At 48.5% G+C, this 19097-nt stretch overlaps 4 protein-coding genes across 4 annotated transcripts; 1 reads left to right on the top strand and 3 right to left on the bottom strand.

Annotated features, from left to right (window-relative positions):
* On the top strand, positions 1 to 1291 carry LOC136538196 (HMG-Y-related protein A-like). The gene is made up of 2 exons (XM_066530178.1): positions 1 to 225; positions 350 to 1291. Exons 1-2 carry the CDS (start codon positions 151 to 153, stop codon positions 947 to 949), a joined length of 675 nt encoding a protein of 224 aa, XP_066386275.1. The 5' UTR covers positions 1 to 150; the 3' UTR covers positions 950 to 1291.
* A 5392-nt stretch (positions 1292 to 6683) lies between these two features.
* LOC136538197 (uncharacterized) lies at positions 6684 to 9745 on the bottom strand. Its single transcript, XM_066530179.1, has 3 exons — positions 9441 to 9745; positions 7016 to 7909; positions 6684 to 6908 (listed from the first exon to the last, which is right to left on the bottom strand). Exons 1-3 carry the CDS (start codon positions 9493 to 9495, stop codon positions 6862 to 6864), a joined length of 996 nt encoding a protein of 331 aa, XP_066386276.1. The 5' UTR covers positions 9496 to 9745; the 3' UTR covers positions 6684 to 6861.
* A 182-nt stretch (positions 9746 to 9927) lies between these two features.
* Positions 9928 to 13914, bottom strand: LOC136519928 (pentatricopeptide repeat-containing protein At4g22760-like). Its single transcript, XM_066513312.1, has one exon. It carries the CDS (start codon positions 13402 to 13404, stop codon positions 11815 to 11817), a length of 1590 nt encoding a protein of 529 aa, XP_066369409.1. The 5' UTR covers positions 13405 to 13914; the 3' UTR covers positions 9928 to 11814.
* An 852-nt stretch (positions 13915 to 14766) lies between these two features.
* On the bottom strand, positions 14767 to 16874 carry LOC136536210 (uncharacterized). Its single transcript, XM_066528577.1, has 6 exons — positions 16157 to 16874; positions 15976 to 16040; positions 15761 to 15883; positions 15675 to 15688; positions 15477 to 15531; positions 14767 to 15360 (listed from the first exon to the last, which is right to left on the bottom strand). Exons 1-6 carry the CDS (start codon positions 16476 to 16478, stop codon positions 15082 to 15084), a joined length of 858 nt encoding a protein of 285 aa, XP_066384674.1. The 5' UTR covers positions 16479 to 16874; the 3' UTR covers positions 14767 to 15081.
* Between the last annotated feature and the right edge of the window lie 2223 nt (positions 16875 to 19097).

Consider the following 19097-nt stretch of genomic DNA (forward strand, 5'->3'; position numbering starts at 1 on the left):
GCGGCCCCTCCCCTCCCCTCCCTTCCCACCTTCCCCGTGCGCAGCCGCTGCGCCCCCAATTCCCACTCTCCCTCTCCCTCACGCGCCCAGACACGCCGAGAGGGAGAGGAAGCGACAGCCAGCAGCCGAGGCGGCCAGCGCAGCTCAGGCATGGCCACTCCCACTTCCAGTGGCGACGGCTCACCCCCGGGCTCCTCCGACCTCGTGCCCCCCTCCTACCCCGAGGCAAGCCTCCCTCCCTCCCAACCCTACCTCCTTCCCTTTCCTCTCCTCTGCGCTGCTCCTTTCCGCCAGATCTGCGCCGATCTGCCGAATTGACTGACCCCTGCACCTGCCCTGGCTGCTGCAGATGATCGTCGCCGCGATCGCGGCGCTCGCCGAGGAGAATGGGTCCAGCCAGGCCGCCATCGCGCGCCGCATCGAGGCGGAGGCCCGCGGCGACCTGCCGGCCTCGCACCCGGCGCTCGTCGCCGCCCACCTCTCGCGCATGTCCGCCGCCGGGGAGCTCGTCGCCGTCGCTGGGGGAAAGTACGCGCTGCCCCCGCCCCCGACTCCGACGCCGGCGCCGGAGTCACTGGCTGACGACGAAGAAGAAGACGACTGCGCCGACGACGACGTGGAGGAGGCGCCGGAGCCTCCGCCGCAGCCGCCCGCTAAGCGCGGGCGCGGAAGGCCCCCGAAGCCGCGCCCCGCGGGCTTCCCCGCAGGCGTGCCCGGAGCTGCCCCCATCGACGCACCTGGAGCTGTCGCATCCCTCGCCGCCGCGCCGCGCCGGCGCGGTCGCCCGCCCAAGCCGCGGGACCCGCACGCGCCGCCCAAGATCCCGCGCCCGCGCGGCCGGCCGCGCAAGAACCCTCTCCCAGAGGGGATGGCCCCGCGGCCGCGCCCAGGCGCGCCAGCGTCGGCCAAGGCGGCGCGCCCGCAGTTCGCCGAGGTCGGCTTCGTGTGATGCCGAGGAGCTCTCGCCCGCCGGCTGGCCGGCCGACTGGCCAGGGGGCGGCGGCGAGCTGGCGCAAGCTAACATTTTGCCCTTGTTCCTGCTCTTGTCTGTCTGATGTGGGTTTCGTCTCAGTTCGTGTGGTGTTGTCTAATCCGGGGAGCGTGTAGGGGCAGGAGTCTGAGTGGAGGCAGCTTCGGCGGCGGTGGCGGCCGGCGGTGTGTCGTGATTCATGGTGTTTCTCTACCTTACTATTGTTGGGTGGTGGCCGGAGTGGTGTGCCTCCGGCGGTGTATCCTGTGTCTCCTTGTCTCGCTCGCGCAATGCAATGCAGTTAGTCTGATCGTTTCATTAGCCTTCATGATCCATGGAACTCTGTTTAGCTCAGCCAGCAGCCAAGAATTGCAGTAATCTTGCTTCTTGCATTGCAGTTGCCTTGGCTGATAGGTGAGTTGTGTTCTTGCTGCATCGCATTCGCAGCAACCTCGTCTCGTCTCCCTTTGATGTTCTGCTGTTGTTGGATGGTTTGTTCTAAAGGTCGCATGGAATATGCTTGCTTAGTGCGTTTCGAGATTGCTGTCATCAGCCTGTTTCGATCTGCCACTCCGTTAGTGACGATGATGAATTTGCTGATCTGCTGATGCATTAGTGAATGGATCGATGAACACTATCGGTGTGTGTCACACTGTCACCTGACACCTGTTTGTGACAGATGACACGGCAACTGTGTCTGATGAAACGCGTGTGATCTGCTGACGTAGAGAAGGGTCCTTGGATAAAAGCTGATCACCGGTGGTCTCATGTCAGTTCTGGCGATGGTGACACCGACACTGGCTGGTCCTAGGTTTCATGGAGGCAACAATACGTCAGCATGTTCGGATGGCTGGTTCGTATCGGTGCTGGTTCGTGAAGAAGTACTGCTGGCTGGTCTGTGTGAGAGAAAAATACTGTTCTGGTTGGAAATTTACGATCGTTTACGACAAGCCACAGCCAAACGAACAGGCTGACGATGCGGCAGCTGTAGTCAGCTACAGCAGCAAAGGCTGTTGAACAGAAGACTCCCGCTTGATCGTTTATGTGGCTTATAAACCGATTGATGCTGTTTTATTGTGAGAGAAAAACACTGTATCATGATGAATAAGTATGGCTGATACGATCAAGCGAACATGATGTCCGTTTGGTAGGTGGCTGAGCATGACACGTTCTTATGCTTGTCTGTTACGCAAGCTGCAACTACTGGCTGTGATGTTTCTCGCGTAGTCATGTTAGCTTACGGGTTGTTTAATCCAGGGCTAAAGCTCAGAGGTGTTATATCGGGTGTCACATAGAGAGTGTCATATCGAGTGTTCGGATAGTAATAAAAAAATAAATTACCGAAGTCATCGGTAATCCGCGAGATGAATTTATTAAACCTAATTAATTCGTCATTAGCACATGTTACTGTAGCATTGTATTGTCAAATCATGGGCTACTTAGGTTTAAAAAATTCGTCTAGCAAATTAGTCTCAATCTATACATTTAGTTTCATAATTAATCTACATTTAATATTTCATACATATGTCCAGACATTCAATGTGACAGGGCTAAACTTTTGTCCGAGGAAAACAAACTCCTTAAGAGCACGATCTGTTATACAATCTCACTTGAGTAGGAAGTAGACTGCTTTCAGTGTGGCAGCCTTGAAAGTAACGATGTTTGTTGGGATTTTTCAGCCTGGTTGTAGCTACAGGCTGTTTGGGCGTCCCCTTCAATGTTTCTGCCAGTTCACTATACTAAGTTGAGTTTTCAGGAGAATCTGCAGTTTCTTAACTTCGCTTCGACTTTAACGTTCCCAATATCCAATAGAGTAGAGCTGTCTGAAACCCTGGGCAAAGAGATGAAGGTGAACGGACGGAGTGGCATATGAAAGTCTGAATATTTGGCTTATTGGATTCAGCAAACGAAGGCACGGTACATCTTGGTTCTGCTGAAAGCTATGTTATGGTATCATTTGAAATTTCTTCTGTTTTGTTTTTGAACGAAAAAATTTGTTCGGTTTAGTGAACATCGTGCTGTTAGGTTAGTTTTCTTAGGTATATTCATCGGATCGGGATACTTAGCACAGTAATAGAGCATTCGGATTTCACAGAGAGATTGAGAGATAGGTGATAGGTGGCAAACCGTCAAATGCCGTAGTTGTTGAAGCTCCGGCCGGTGTTTCGTTGACGGACGTCATCTGCGCGCCGGCAGCGACGGTCGGTGGAGAGAGAGTCGGCGCTGTGGCGTCCTCGGCGGCGGCGTGAGCGTCGGGTGGCGTTGCCGGCGTCGGTGGTACTTCCCGTCGCTAGTAGCGCCCCTACTTTCGATCGGGTCTAGGGTTTAGGATGTCGGTGGGGTGACTGGCGGCGCGGTGAACCTAGTGTCGCGAGCCCCGGCCCCCCACCTTCCTTTATAGCGCTGTGCGACGGGGGCCCACCAACCATGTAGGGTTGGGCGTCCCCGATCAGGGCGCGAGGACAAGGCCCAGTTAAGCCGTTGGGCCTAACTGGTGGGAGATCAATACTAACATTCTCCCCCTTGATCTCTCATCTATTCTTCGTTCTTTAATTTCATACTAAAAACTTTCAATTCATATTTTTCTTGCTTCCATCCTATTTCATCACAGATTAGTGCATAGAACTGTCCCATCGTCACAGCAATTAGTGCCGTTAGACTAACAGCCACAATACAATTCTCCGTTTTGAAATGTAAACTTTCTTTGGGCCCTTCGTATGTTCGGGTATCATAGGCTTTCCCTTAAACCCATACCGGCTACGTGTTCTCTGAACACGTTGGGTGGTAAGCCCTTTGTGAGCGGATCCGCGAGTATTTTCTCTGTACTTATATGCTCAAGATTTATTATATGATCCCGAACTTTATCTTTCACAACATAGTACTTTATGTCAATGTGTTTGGCAGCACCACTTGACCTATTGTTGTGAGCATACTGTACCGCTGGATTGTTATCACAATACAATCGCAGTGGTTCATTTATATCATCAATCACTTTCAATCCGGGTATGAATTTCTTTAGCCAGTTCACCTGCCCTGTTGCCTCATAGCATGCTATAAACTCGGCATACATTGTCGAGGATGTAGTTATGGTTTGTTTGGAGCTTTTCCACGATATAGCCCCTCCTGCGAGAGTAAATACATATCCTGACGTGGATTTTCTTTCGTCTCCCACATAATCAGAATCTGAATACCTCTCTATCTGCAGGGAATCGGATCTTCTATACGTAAGCATGAGGCCTTTCGTACCCTGCAAATAACGCATGACTTTCTTCACTAATTTCCAATGTTCAATTCCTGGATTCTTTTGATATCTGCCAAATAACCCGGTAACAAAAGCTAAGTCAGGGCGTGTATACACTTGAGTATATTGTAAACTTTCAACAGCTGAAGCATACGATACCGCTTTCATTCGGTCAATTTCATATTGGTTCTTGGGACACTGATGTTCCCCAAATCTATCGCCCTTGACTATAGGAGCAGGTGAAGGACTGCACGTATGCATACTAAATTTCTTTAGGACCTTTTCTATGTATGCCTTTTGCGATAATCCTAGAACCCCTTTTCTCCTGTCTCGGTGAATCTCTATTCCTAAAACGAATGAGGCCTCACCGAGATCTTTCATATCAAAGTTCGAGGATAAGAATTTCTTCGTTTCCATTAGTAGATTGATATCACTGCTAGCAAGCAAGATATCATCCACATACAAAATTAGGAATATGTACTTTCCATTCCTGAACTTTGCATAAACGCAATTGTCCTCAACATTTTCTTCAAACCCAAAACATTTTATCGTTCTATCAAACTTCAAATACCACTGTCTTGAAGCTTGTTTCAATTCATAGATTGATTTCTTCAGGCGGCATCCCATATTTTCCTTTCCTTTTACGACAAAACCTTTCGGTTATGCCATATAAACATTTTCTTCCAAATCCCCATTTAGGAAAGCCGTCTTTACATCCATTTGATGTAACTTCAAGTCATAGTGGGCTACAAGTGCCATTATAATTCTGAAGGAATCTTTACATGAGACTGGAGAAAACGTCTCATTGTAATCAATCCCTTCTCTTTGCGTGAAGCCTTTCGCCACGAGTCGCGCTTTAAATCTTTCTATATTCCCTTGGGAGTCATATTTCGTTTTGTAGACCCATTTACAGCCTACTGTTTTGGCTCCTTTAGGAATATTTTCTAAGTCCAAAACTTTATTGGTACTCATTGATTTCAATTCATCTTCCATGGCTGTAAGCCACTTTGATGAGTGGTCGCTTCTCATAGCTTCTTCAAATAAGGTGGGATCGTCCCCTATCTGACATTCTTCAGTTTCATAAACTTCATAGTCATCAGTAATAGCTGATCTTCTTATTCTTTGAGACCTTCTAGGTGCCTCCGGCACTTGTTCCACGTTGGGCTGTTATTGTTCTTCCTCATGTGCAACATTTGGTTCTATAGTTTCCTCAAGGATAGGTTCCTCAAGAACAGGTTCCTCATGTTTATTCATTGTCGCCACGGGAGAACTTGCAACAGGTGTTGGCACTACAGTGTCCTGCACTGTCGGTGCAACAGCAGCAGGTATCGTGAAGAATGGTTCTTCAACCATCGGAGTGGGTACATGTACCCGCTTCTCCTGTAGGCTGATTTCTCGTGCTACCATGCTCCCCCTGATCATGTTATCCTCCAAGAACACAGCATGTCTTGTTTCTATAATCTTCGTATGTCTGTCAGGACAATAGAAGCGATATCCTTTCGATCTTTCTGGATAGCCAATAAAATGGCAGCTGGCTGTCTTGGAGTCTAACTTTCCTATGTTTGGGTTAAACACTTTTGCCTCAGCTGGACAACCCCACACACGCAAATGGTTAAGTGAGGGTTCTCTTCCTGTCCATAATTCATACGGTGTTTTAGGCACCGATTTACTTGGTACTCGATTAAGTATGTGAATGGCGGTTTTCAGTGCCTCCATCCATAAACTAATCGGTAATGTGGAGTAACTCATCATGCTTCTTACCATATTCATTAAGGTACGGTTACGTCTTTCAGCCACTCCATTCTGCTGAGGCTCTCCCGGTGTGGAGTACTGAGCAACTATGCCATTTTCCTGTAGGAACCTTGCAAATAGTCCAGGAATTTGGCCATATGGGGTATGTCGCCCATAGTACTCTCCACCTCGGTCTGATCGTACTATCTTTATTTTCTTATTGTGCTGATTTTCAACTTCAGCTTTAAATATTTTGAATTTATCCAATGCTTCCGATCTTTCTTTAATTGGATAAATATTGCCATAACGAGAGTAGTCGTCTGTGAATGTTATAAACGAGTCACAACCATCCACACTTTTCACAGGAAAAGGACCACATATATCTGTGTGGATTATTTCTAAAATTCTTGTGCTTCGTTTGGCATCTTTCTTAATTTTCTTGACATACTTTCATTTGATGCAATTAATACATTGCTCTAAATCTAAAAATTCTAAGTGCGAGAGAATTGATTCCTTAACCAATCGTTCCATTCTCCCCCTCGAAATATGGCCCAAACGACAATGCCATAATTTCGAAGAGACAGTATCAATTCTCTTCCGCTTCTTAGTTACATCCGTAGATGGGGAATCATTCACATTCTCATCACATACATTGTTCACATTCTCAGCAAGAGATAATAAATAAAGCTTGTCTTGTTGGAAGGCAAGACCAACACATTTATTATTAACCAGTATCTTACACTTGCCATCACCAAAATGGCAATCAATTCCATCATCATCAAGTTTCGAAACACTTATCAAATTTCTACGCAAAGAAGGAACATAAAGTACTTCTTTAAGTCTAAGTACAAAACCATTATTCAATTCTAAAGAAAAATCTCCAATGGCTTCAACATTGGCTTGCAGTCCATTTGCAACTTTAATCATTCTTTCTCCTCTTTGCAAGGTTCTCGTCCCACTTAACCCCTGTAAAGAATTTGCAACATGAGTAGTTGCTCCTGAATCAACCCACCAAGTGGATTTATCATAACATAAATACAGAGATTCATCTACAAATGTAATAAATTCATCACCTTTCTTTAGCAGAGATTTCAGGAAGTCTGGACAATCCCTCTTGTAGTGTCCCTTCTTAAAGCAGTGCTTGCACTGATCTTTTTCTGCTCCACCATACTGCTGATTCTCAGAATCCTGGGGTTTCTTTCCCTGTGAACTGGAGGAAGAGGACTTATCCCACTTAGGTTTTCCTTGTGGTTTAGGATTCTTGCCATTAAAGTTCTTTCTTTTGTTGTCCTTCACAAAATGAGCAGATTCACTTTGTGAGGACTCTATCCTCTCCTCTTCTTGAGCATACATTGAGATGAGTCTTTCTATGCCCCATCTTTCAGGCTGCATATTATAGTTCACAATGAAGGTGTCATATTCTTTCGGCAAAGAAGCAAAAATCAAATGAATTAGGAAATCCTCCTCCTTCAAATTCATTTCTTTTAGCTTAGATGCCATAGTGTTCATCTTCAAAATGTGCTCTCTTATGCTACCACCAGTGAATTTCTCATTCACAAGCTTCTTAATCAGTGAACTTGCTGTGGCCTTGGTAGACCCAGTAAACTGAATCTTGATTTTCTCAAGATATTCTTTAGCAGTAGCACATTCAGGGATTGAGCCCCTTATCTGTTCTTCTATGGTGGCTTTGGCTACCAACAGGCACTTACAGTTGGAGAGAGTCCATTGCCTATGTTCAAGGTCATATTTCATTCTTATTTCAGCATGATCACGCTTCCGAGAAGCGAAATCAGCGTCAGATTCATTGTCACCTCTCACTGGGTCCTCTGGCTCAGTAGGACACGGTGAGGTGATGGCAAAATCGACCTCTCCTAACGCAAGTTCCAATTCATACTTCTCCCGCCACACACGGTAATTGGTTCCGTTGAGTGTCGGGATGTTGGCAATGTTCACAATGCATTTGCCTCCTGAAATCATACCAGAGTAAGTAAGAAACATTTATACATAAAATTTCATGCTTTAACTCAACGTTGGTCAAATTAAAACTTATAATTCATCCATGCAAAACATTTTACATCACCGTTGGGCAGAAGTAAAATTAATGCATGATTTCTCATGGATCAAAAGTTATAATATTGTTATTAACAACGTTGGTCAGAAAATAACAATATCATAATTGCATCAAAATTATCAGAAATTCATTTCTCTTAAAATTAAATTATCCCGTTGGTTCAAATTTAATCAAAGAGAACAATAATTATCATGCACAGCGGAAAAATTAATGATCTTTTCATGTTATTATTTTCCAGAAGCACTAAAGAATTCACTGTTTTCTGAGCAAAATATCGTTGGATTAAATTTGCACAGAAAATTGTCTTAAAATCATTCAAATTCATCAAAATATGCATTTAAAATTGTTTCTAGAAAATAATAAGAAAAAAAATTCTTGTTCTTCTTTTCATTTTTTAGCCCAGCGCGGCCCAAGACGCGCTGAACCGGCTCGGCCCAGCTTGCCTCGCGTGCACAGGCCGCACCCAGGTCGCAACCTGGGCCTGGGCCGGCAAAGCGCCGCGCGCGCTCGCTCCCGCCTAGGCCGGCGAGTTGGCCCAGCGTATCGCGGCCGTTCGTGTCGATCCGACGGCCGAGCGACTGTTTCGCGCTGATCAAAACGTCGCCGCGGCCGACGCCCTGGAAACCCTAGGCATTCGGCTCTTCCCCTCTCTCTCTCCTCGCTGCTTGCCTCTTCTCAGCCGCAGCGGAGACGGTCGCCGCCGAGCAGCCGCAAGCGAGGAAAACCGGAGCGGGCTTTGGCGCCGTCGCTGGCCCCCTCGCCGGCGCGCGTGCTCCCCAACGGGTGAGCACGCCGCCGTCGAGCGGCCTAGCCGCGGCGCTTTCTTGGCCGAGCCCGGCGAGCCGTTTCTTGGCCGAGCCCGCACGCATCGGCTCGGTTTCTTCTCCAGCGCCGGCGAAAGAGCCGGTGCGCTTCTTCTTCTTCCGCGCCGGTGGAGGTTTATCCCCGACGAACCCTAACCCTAATTTTCCCCCTTTCTCCTTTTTTTTGAGTTTGTTCTTTTCGGTTTTATCCGAATGGGGAAGACTAGGGTTAGGTTTAGAGTTTTGTTCTTGCCGATTCGTTTTCCTTTTCGTTCATCCGAATGGAAAAATGGGATTAGGGTTAGGGTTTGACCCTTCTTCTTTCTTCTTCCCCTTTTTTTCCCCTCTTTCGGATTAGAGTTCTAGGGTTCTTGGAATCCGACCCTCCCTTTCCCCTTCTTCAATCCCTTGTTTAGTTTTGATTTTGGGAATTAGGGTTAGGTCTTAGGGTTCGGTTTTCGACTTTCTTTCCTGATCCGCATCTCATTTCTTGATGAACCGTGGCTCCGGTACCATTGTTAGGTTAGTTTTCTTAGGTATGTTCATCGGATCGGGATACTTAGCATAGTAATAGAGCATTCGGATTTCACAGAGAGATTGAGAGATAGGTGATAGGTGGCAAACCGTCAAATGCCGTAGTTGTTGAAGCTCCGGCCGGTGTTTCGTTGACGGATGCCATCTGCGCGCCGGCAGCGACGGTTGGTGGAGAGGGAGTCGGCGCTGTGGCGTCCTCGGCGACGGCGTGAGCGTCGGGTGGCGTTGCCGGCGTCGGTGGTACTTCTCATCGCTGGCAGCGCCCCTACTTTCGATCGGGTCTAGGGTTTAGGATGTCGGTGGGGTGACTGGCGGCGCGGTGAACCTAGTGTCGCGAGCCCCGACCCCCCACCTTCCTTTATAGCGCTGTGCAACGGGGGCCCACCAACCATGTAGGGTTGGGCGCCCCCGATCAGGGCGCGAGGACAAGGCCCAGTTAGGCCGTTGGGCCTAACTGGTGGGAGATCAATACTAACACGTGCAATTGGATGTTTAAAAATCTGAGTGGAGGTTATTTAACCTTAGATCTCTGGGTTGTCAGTTAGGCAAAGTAGGAGCAAAGCTGGCGCCTGCGAGCATACTGACGCTGCTAGCAGTGGCGATTTGGCGAGCGTCATCAAAAGGTGAAATCTATTTGGCAACAGCAGCGCGATTCTTTCTTCGTAAAATTGATTAGAGTAGTTCCATCTTAACATGATTACCCTACAAAGCAAAGGAAATGTACAGCATCTGAAGACATGAACCACGGACTAATTATGAATTCGAGAATAGCACAGCATGCAGGCATGAATCACGAACTAAAATGAATTCCAGAATAGCACAGCGTCTGCAGACATATGAACCAGGGGCTAATGATGAATTCAAACAGATGACAGAACATGACTGCAGCCTTTCATCTCTGGTTTTCAGAAGCATCAGGGAGGGAAGGCAGGCCAGCCTTTTTTCCTACCATCTTCTTGCCTCCCCTTCCCCTCGTAAAAGTTTCTGCTTCTGTACAGCACATCATTATCCATGCTGGCAGTGGATGGATTACCACTAAGATGTGTCATCAGGCTGAAAAAACACAGGAAAAATTGCTGGGAAATAATTAGATTGTAACGGCAATCTACCCACCAAAAAACATTACAGAGAGAAAAGTAGCATAATATATGTAAGTTATGCACTGTTTGGTTACTTAGTCTAATCATTGAAGAAGGAATGGTCTATTACAACATGTGCAAAAAAAGCTTGTGGTAATACAGAGAAGTGCTATGAGATACCAGCACGGCAATAAGGGATTAAGGGTACAGCGATATTTAACTCTTGAAAACATTGTGGTAATATAGAGAATCATAGTATTGAAGTATCTGATATGGGTACGGGTGGGTTAGTGAATCATCGGTGATACATAGCCAAGAAGTGCTATGTTAATTATTGTTAATCTGGTAACTTGAAAGATTGGAGGTAAAATTACTATGTACTCCGTACTGAATTACAAATAGCAAAACAAGTGCAAGAGCAGGGTGCTGCTCAAATCTGTTAGGACAAAATCATACTATAATTAACACCATCTGTCAACCTGAGATTGCAAACATGAAAGTGTTTGATGACCTATTACTACCAGCGGATAAGAGACTATTGTATAGACCCCCTGGAGCTGTGGTTGTACAGAACCAATAAAGAGAGAAAGAACAAAGTAATTGAATCATTGAACGAAAAAATTGCAAATACGGGCAGATCCTAGCTTAATTTGAAATTTCTCTTGGATTTGTTGGCGCCTATTAGTGTCTGTATTCAGTTTATTAGAATCTCCGTGTGCTCACTAATTTTAACCCACCACCAACCACTCCCCTTGCATGTAACACACAAGAACAACATATCTTTCCCCAAGTTTCTGAATTACTAGTAGAATTTGCAAAGTGTATGTACAGATATGCTTGAATAAAAGGTGGTGGAGTTGGCAACAGACAAATTATGAGTTTCATGACGAATGCTTGAACTTTTCCAGGTACCGAGGATGGATATGGGCATCTTCATGGAGCATCCGTATCATCTAGAGAACATAAGATATAGCTCATAGTCTCTCCAATTTAACATAACCTCTTCAACGCTCGTCTCATCAAAATATGCATTAGACAACCTCGCATGTTTATGCAGGTTTAGATTTCTCATTTCTTATATTCTTGTATCTAAACCTCCATAATCCTCCTGTCTTCTCCACATAATGAAGATCAGATGTGATGAGGATTAAAGAATATTGCCCCAAAGCTCTCAAGGACCACAAGAACAACTGATTCCAATGGGTTCTGAACCCACGTAGAGAAGTCAGGAAACATGAGGAATGAGGATTCCATGACGATGGCAACTAAACAATTGTTTATGTTGACTCCTCATGTTCCAAAATTTAGTGCCCAAAATCTGAGTTCCATGTTGATTTGTCAACTAACTGATCAAATGTAAAATGAGTAAGATCAATATAATGGATTTATGTAACATGCACCCAGCTACTCCCGGGCGTCTTACTCAAACCCCTTTCCGCCATCATCTTCCTTAAACCCTTAACCTTGTCCCACTTCTTTGCTTGTGCATATATGTTACCCAAGAGAATGTAATATCCGCTCTCCTCTGGCTCCAGTTCAAAGCACTTGGAAGCAACAACCTCCCCAAGCTCAATGTTGTTGTGCAACCTGCAAGCAAGAAGCAAGGCACCCCAAACACTGGCATGTGGGCATACAGGTATCTGCATGATCAGCTGGAATGCTTCTTCCAACTTTCCGCAGCGCCCCAGAATGTCTACCATAATAGTGTAGTGTTCCATTGAAGGATTAATCCTATATTTGCTTGACATGGAAGTGAAACAAGCACGAGCTTCTTCCAGTAGTCCTGCATGACTGTATGCAGACAACAACCCCACAAAGGTCACCGCATTAGGATCAATCCTCGCTTTGGACATCTCCTTGAATAAGCCAACAGCTTCATTTAACTTGCCATGCATTCCACAGCCCACTATCATCGCACTGTAAGACACCACATCCCTTGATCTCAAGCCTCTGAACAATTCAAAAGCCCTATCCATTTGCCCACTCTTGGTGTACAAATCAATCAGAGCAGTACGCAGGTGATCATCCAGATCAACCCCCACATACCCCATGAAACTCTCAACCCACAAGCCGAACCTCAAGTCCCCCAGCTGTGAACATGCCGAGATGACAGAGGAGAAAGTCTTCTCATTGGGTACCACCCAAATATGTGGCTTCAACATCCTGTTAAAGATGCCAAGTGCCTCTCTTGCGCAACCATTCTGTGCATAGCATGAGATCATTGCATTCCATGCATAAAGATCCTTATTATCCATCCTATCAAACAGGTTAGCAGCAGCTTGGACGTCACCGGCCTTGGCGTACCCTGAGATCATCGTGATCCAGGAAACATTGTTCCTGATGGGCATCCGCTCAAACAGCTCTTGCGCTTGGGCCACGTGGCCTTGTGCCATGAAACCGGACACGAGGGCGTTCCAGGACGCGGCGTTTGTCTCGGGCATTTGGTCGAACAGTTCGATGGCCTCGTCGAGGTGGCCGGCCTTGGCGAGTCCAGCGACCATGGAGTTCCACGACACAACGTCCCGCGCGGGCATTGCCTCGAACATGGAGCGCGCGGCGGTGATATCGCCCGCGCGTAGGAGGGAAGCGAGGAGCGAGTTGGACGAGACGAGGCGGGAGTGGCGGTGCAGCGGCGCGGGCTCGTCATCGAGCAAGCCGCGGGCGTGGTCGTGGTGCGGGGGCAGGAGGCGGGAGTAGAGGTGAGAGAGCGCGGCGTGCGGGTAGGGGTGGGAGAGGAGACCGAGGCGGAGGAGGTGCGCGTGGAGGGAGGCCGCCGCGGGGAGAGCGGCGTGCTCGGGGAGGCGGGGCACAGACTTGAGGACGGCGGCGAGGGCGAAGGGGCAGGGGCGGCGGGACGAGCGTAGGGACGCGAGGTACAGAGCGATGGCGCGGCGGGGCCGGCCTTGGTCTGCCGCCGCGCGGATGGCGATCGTCCACGGCGAGTTGAAGCCGCCGGCAGCGGGCGGGGCGCGCATGGCCGGGAGCCTCGAGTCCTCCGCGGGATTGCCACCCCTCGCCGGCGGCACAAGCTCTTATTGACTCCACGCTACAGGTGTGAGATGAGGAGGGAAAGGACGCTTGCCGTTGCCGGCAAGAAGGGAGATGGACGGCCTGGGGCCGGCGGGCGCGCGTCCTGCGGCGATCGGAGCCACGGCCGGGGGCCCGGCGGACCGAAGACGGAGCTGCGACCGGGCGGAGGCGGCGGCGGAGCCAAGGGACCGGGGGCGCGGCGGAGATGGCCGCAAGCGGCCGAGTTGGCCAAGGCACAGACGGGCGGGTATGGCTGGGCGGCGGTGGCACGAGCAGGAGTGCCGGCGGTGCGGACGCGAGCGTGGCCACGGCTTGCGGCGAACGGAGGGAAAGGGGAAGAACGAAGAAGCGCATGTTTATGCGGCCCGTAGTTAACGAGAAAAAGGGAAAGCGCGCATGTTTGTATAATAAAAGCACTATCTAAAGTTTAACCCAGTATATAAAAAATATTAATATTGATCATACCAAATAAACATTATTAGATGTACAAATGTTGATACAATTTTTTTTATAAAACTAGCTAAATTTAAAATTAGTTGACTTCTCAAAGAATGACATGACATGTTCACTTATTATTTTGAGATGGATGAAGTGTATCTTTTGTATGAATTTGATTAATAAACTTATAATATTGTTTGGTTTCTTGAAAAGCAAAAATTTTAGTCTCTTTAGAGGAGAGAAAACCTTTGAAAATAAAAATATACCATACAAAGAAAAGGAAATATACAACATCGGCACACATGAACCATGGACTACCAGTTCGTTTAGCTGGAAAGACGGATGAAAAGTATTGTTTCTTGATTTGACGTGAAAGAAAAACATTGTACCATGTAATTCCAGACTAGCACAACATCTACAGGCATGAACTACAAACTAATTACGAATTTCAGAATAGCACAGCGTCTGCAGACATGAACAGACTAATGATGAATTCAAACAGATGGACAGAACATAACTGCAGTCTTTCATCTCTGGTTTTCAGAAGTATCAGGGAGGGAATGCAGGCCGTTTTTTTAAAGGGACTTTTGCGTTTGTATCCTTGTTTTGTATTGAAATTATAATTTTGCCTCTATTTTTTTTGTCTTTGTGAATTTATCCCTACGTTGCCATTCACGAAGCACCAGTTTGCTCCTGCTCCGTCATCCACCCCTAACGGTGTTAAACTTTATACAAAAGAACATGAATGCCTATACGATTTTGCCCCTGTTTGTTATGCATAATTGTGATTTTACCCTGATTCGTGAATTACTTACTAGTGGTTCTTCTTTTCTTTGCTTTGCTTTTTTTTTACTGGAGGTCATCAGACATTTCTTGCCAGGAAGGAAGGAAACACTTGACTGATTTGACTTGTGTCTTTTTAACTGACACCACATTTTCACTCACTCCATTGAGTTCAGGACTTCAGGTCAGTCATTCCCGGCTGATCTTTACTTTTTCGACTGAAAATTCACCCCCAAAGAGTCTACTGTATTACTGAGCTGCAGTCACCTGAAAATTCACTTGCAATCTGGTATGGGGAATAAGGCTCTGGGGACCTCCTATGTACGAGCTCAGGCTCCCTCTGGTAACAGCCTTCTCCCTTCATCCCCTGCTTCTTCACCCCTCCCCTGTTTCTAGCTGCTCTAGGAACCAAAAACAGAGGAGGAGGAGCGCCGATGCGGGGTTGCCGTCGCGCCGATGCGGGGTTGCCGAAGCGCCATGACCGGCGGGCGAGGTCGCCGAGGGCCGCCGTCGCGCGGGCGCGGGGTTGCTGGAGCGCCATCGCCGAGAGCAGCTCCAACCCATGCAGTGTTATCCCATCTTTCACCAAGGAGGAACCAAGCAAAAGCAGCTCCCCAAACTGGCTCCAAGCCGTAGACAATTGCAGTTTCAGTTGCTGAAACATCGCCCATCGCTACCATCTGCACGAGGACGTGTACGTACTCCACATGCTTAAAACAAGCAAGCATTAAATGAGAAGAGCCCTAAAACTAGGGCGCCCGTAAAACTACTAGAACACTCAAAGAAGTAGACTAACCTCTGCCCACATGCATAACACCGTAGAAAGAACTTCAGTGTACAATGCTGGTATCCTGAGAGATGTTTATATGTTTGAAATTCGGTTGATCATCGTCAATGCAAGATCGAAGACTCAATGAAAGTGTGATTATTGTTGCACAAAGAACCTTTTGAACAGAAATCAGGAAAGCAAGAAATTGTGCCAGAGATGTTTTACCATTCTGTAATATCCTGAGAGCTATTATCACAACAGCCAAAAAACTACTAGTAACAGTCAATACAGAAGAAGAAGTTGTTACTTACGCAGGGAGGAGAGCCGCCACATTCCAGCAGGCCAATTCCGAATAGAGACATGATGGCTCCGAACCAAGTGAGTTTGGGGATCGAGGCACCAAGAAGGCCATCAATTAGAGTTACAACTATGACCTGCACAGTAATTAGAGGCCATCAATTAGAGGCACAAAAATGAGTACAAAAGGCTCAATTTTACTGTTAAATTGTTGTGACAAACTAATCACAGTGGTCGGAGAAAGAAATGTGAGCATGAAGAGTATTTGGAGCTGTACTACAGAGCGATACGCTGCTATTCTTAATAATGACAGAAGCATGCAGAGTAGAGTTTGAGATCGAGCGGTTGAACGGAGCGGCTAGGAGAGAGAGGGAGTGAGATTAGTAAGAACAAAGAAAGTATCCGCAGACCATAGATGACCGTGAGGGCGTTGAGGATGATGATGCTTCGTGTCTTCTTCGAGGCGAACAGGATCCGCCTCCACACCGGTCGCCCGCGTGCCGGCTTCTTCCTCTCTTCCTCGATCTTGGCCTCCACCTCGCCGTTGGAGCCACCGGGCCCGTCGAGCGCCGCGCACCGGGGCGCCACGAGGACCCTTGCCCGGCTCGACGTGGACCAGCGGGGCTCCGCGACGGCGACCATCGCGTGGCAGGAAGGGCCCACCACTACCGCCCCAGCCCCGCCCATCTGTAGCGACAGCGCCCATGACGCGAGCGCGAGGGAAGAAGCCATGCCAAGACCGCTCCGCCCGCCCCTGCGCCCCGGCCTGCTCCGCGTTCACGTCGCTAGGCGCCTCGACAGCCACGGCCAAGCACCGCCGCCGCCCGCCCTGATGCCGTGACGCCCGCCCCCGCGTCCCAGGCCGCTCCGCGCCCACGTCACCCCGATGCGGGGTTGCCGGAGCGCCATGACCGGCGGGCGAGGTCGCGAGGGCCACCGTCGCACCGATGCGGGGTTGTCGGAGCGCCATGACCGGCGTGCGAGGTCGCCGAGGGCCGCCATCGTGTGGGCGCGGGGTTGCCGGAGCACCATGGCCGGCGGGCGCAAGGGCGCGCGGCCGCGACGGTGCTCGGTCGCCGGGGTGCGGTCGTCAGTCTTCTATCCGCATGAAGGTTTCGCGTCAGTCGCGAGTAGACAGCAACGAAGAGAACAAGCAGATAAGAACGAAGAGGAAGGGGCATTTCAGTCATTTCGTATATGATTTTATGTGTTTTATTTTTTTTAAATCATTTAACCAGTCTCTAAATAATGGACATCCAAACCAGGGGCAAACGGCTCCTTTGTTTTAAAATAATAGGGGTAAAATCACAAAGTTAAAAAAATAGGGATAAAATCACAATTGAACCTCTAGACAGGGACAAAAACACCGTTTTCTATTTTTTAAACTGGGAATGTGTCATCTTCTTGTCTTCACTCGTAAAAATTTCTGCTTCTGTTCAGCACATCATTATCCATGGTTGCAGTGGATGGACTACCACTAAGATGTGTCATCAGGCTGAAAAAACATAGGAAAATAGTAGAGTCATTGTCGGTACAGAAAGTGATCAACAAATAAATATTTATAGTTTTGTTGTACGTTGTGATCGAAGGTGATCTAGCACTCAATGACACAGGGTTTATACTGGTTCAGACAACGTGCCATACGTCTAGTCTGGGTCAATCGGTGACTTTATTCCTGAGCCCAGGTGCTCAAAGTTTGCAGTGGGGTTACAAATGAGAAGGAGAAAGATGTGGTGTACAAGAGGTCCGATCGGCTCCGGTCAGAAGAACCGAGAGCGATAATAGCTCTGCTATGAGCTAAGTGTTTAGGCGTGTGCTTGAGGTCCAATCCTGGCGGTTCTGTGGTTGTGAGCTAGTGAACTTGATCGATCTAATAAATCTGAAATCACTTGAATGTTAGAAGAGAGCACATCTCCTTTTATAGATGAAAGGAATGGCCTTACAAGTGAGAGGGAGAGACTTTCGTATGCTTCTCAGTCTTGTTGCCCACGTCGGTGGGTATAGGACAATGGTAGACATCCACAACACTATTGGATGTCAGATGCACGTAGTAGGTTATGTCGTCTTTATTCGGTATGGCAGATGTCGGTACCTGCACATACTGTTGATGTCCAGAGACATGTGAGGAGTTTTCACCATGTTCACTCGATATGGTAAATCTCGATGCCCACAACACTGTTGATGCCCAGAGGCATGTGGGGGGGCCTTACCGTATGGGAGTTAACGGCGTCCACAATACTATAGAGGAAAATGTCGGCGTCTACAATACTGTTTGTGTCAGGGCGGTTGTAGAGTACTATTCATACAAGTGTACATGGTACAGTCCCTGGTATCATGGTTTGACTTGAGTGCTTTGTCTTGCTTTCATCGTTCGTTCTCTGGTCCTTTCCAGGCGAGCGTCCTCGGTCGGTTGGTCCTAGTCGCCTCTAGTTTGCGCCAGTCGGAGAAGAGCGGTGAGCTGGGCTTCTGCGTACCCCGGTCGAAGACACGGGGTCAGAGTCAGAAGTAGTGCTCTGGCCAGGCCTTTCGGTCAGAGAAGCCGTCCAGAGGCGGCTGGAGTTAGAGCGAGCGCTCCAATCGAAGAGGTGGGCCGGAGTCAAAAAACGGGTGCCGCTCCTCCTCAGCCAGACCTTCCGGTCGGTAATTGGATGGCCCTTTTGGCCTGTTGTCCGGATACTTGGGCCAGCCTATGAGTTGCTCATTGTCTATTTGGACTGAGCCTTTGTTGGGAAACCGGTCCGCGAGGGACCTCGGGTTTATAAACCCGACAGGAGCCCCCGAGCCCCCGAGCGATTTGGGTAGAATCGTTTGGGGGATTTTTGTCTTGATGGTGGGTGCGCGTGAGCGCACCTACAGGTGTAGCCCCCGAGCCCTCGGGTGGTTTGGGCAGAACCGTTTGGGGGGGGGGGGTCGTGTTGTCAACGGGGGAGGTTTTTGTTTCATCGACGGGTGCGCGCGAGCGCACCCCCCCAATCCCTCGGGCGGTTCATGCAGGGCCATCTGGGGGTGTTTGTCAGCGGGCATGTGTGCGTGTTTTTTTAGTCAAGATGGAGTTGTTTAACCAAGGCGTCGTTGTGCGGTCGAGGCGCTTAGTTGTTTTAAGGATCGGGTGAGACGGAGCTCGCGGATCCTGGCGTCGATGCGCGCCGTGGGATCGGGCGAGGCGGTTAGTTTTTTTATGGTTCGGACAAGACAGAGCTCGTGGATCCTAGAGTCGATGCGCACCATGGGATTGGGTGAGTCAGAGTCGTGGATCCTGGCCTTGGTGCGGTCCGCACAACTAAGGCAGTTAGTTAGTTAGTTAGCTTAGGGATCATACAAGATGGAGCTCGCTGATCCTGGAGTCGGTGC

This window comes from Miscanthus floridulus, chromosome 2 (genome assembly GCF_019320115.1).
Source record: "Miscanthus floridulus cultivar M001 chromosome 2, ASM1932011v1, whole genome shotgun sequence".
NCBI classification, from domain to species: Eukaryota; Viridiplantae; Streptophyta; class Magnoliopsida; order Poales; family Poaceae; genus Miscanthus; species Miscanthus floridulus.

Bases quoted from the DNA above. Each gene is read 5' to 3' on its own strand.
- LOC136538196 (XM_066530178.1), top strand. From the start codon at position 151: ATGGCCACTCCCACTTCCAGTGGCGACGGCTCACCCCCGGGCTCCTCC. The intron at 226-349 runs GCAAGCCTCCCT...TGGCTGCTGCAG, and splicing joins TGCCCCCCTCCTACCCCGAG to ATGATCGTCGCCGCGATCGC.
- LOC136538197 (XM_066530179.1), bottom strand. From the start codon at position 9,495: ATGGCATCCGTCAACGAAACACCGGCCGGAGCTTCAACAACTACGGCA. The intron at 7,910-9,440 runs GTTTGCCACCTA...GTATGATTTCAG, and splicing joins AACAACTACGGCATTTGACG to GAGGCAAATGCATTGTGAAC. The intron at 6,909-7,015 runs GTGATGAATTTA...AATTCTTTACAG, and splicing joins GAAATCTCTGCTAAAGAAAG to GGGTTAAGTGGGACGAGAAC.
- LOC136519928 (XM_066513312.1), bottom strand. From the start codon at position 13,404: ATGCGCGCCCCGCCCGCTGCCGGCGGCTTCAACTCGCCGTGGACGATC.
- LOC136536210 (XM_066528577.1), bottom strand. From the start codon at position 16,478: ATGGCTTCTTCCCTCGCGCTCGCGTCATGGGCGCTGTCGCTACAGATG. The intron at 16,041-16,156 runs GTCTGCGGATAC...TATTAAGAATAG, and splicing joins CGCCCTCACGGTCATCTATG to CAGCGTATCGCTCTGTAGTA. The intron at 15,884-15,975 runs GTGATTAGTTTG...ATTACTGTGCAG, and splicing joins CATTTCTTTCTCCGACCACT to GTCATAGTTGTAACTCTAAT.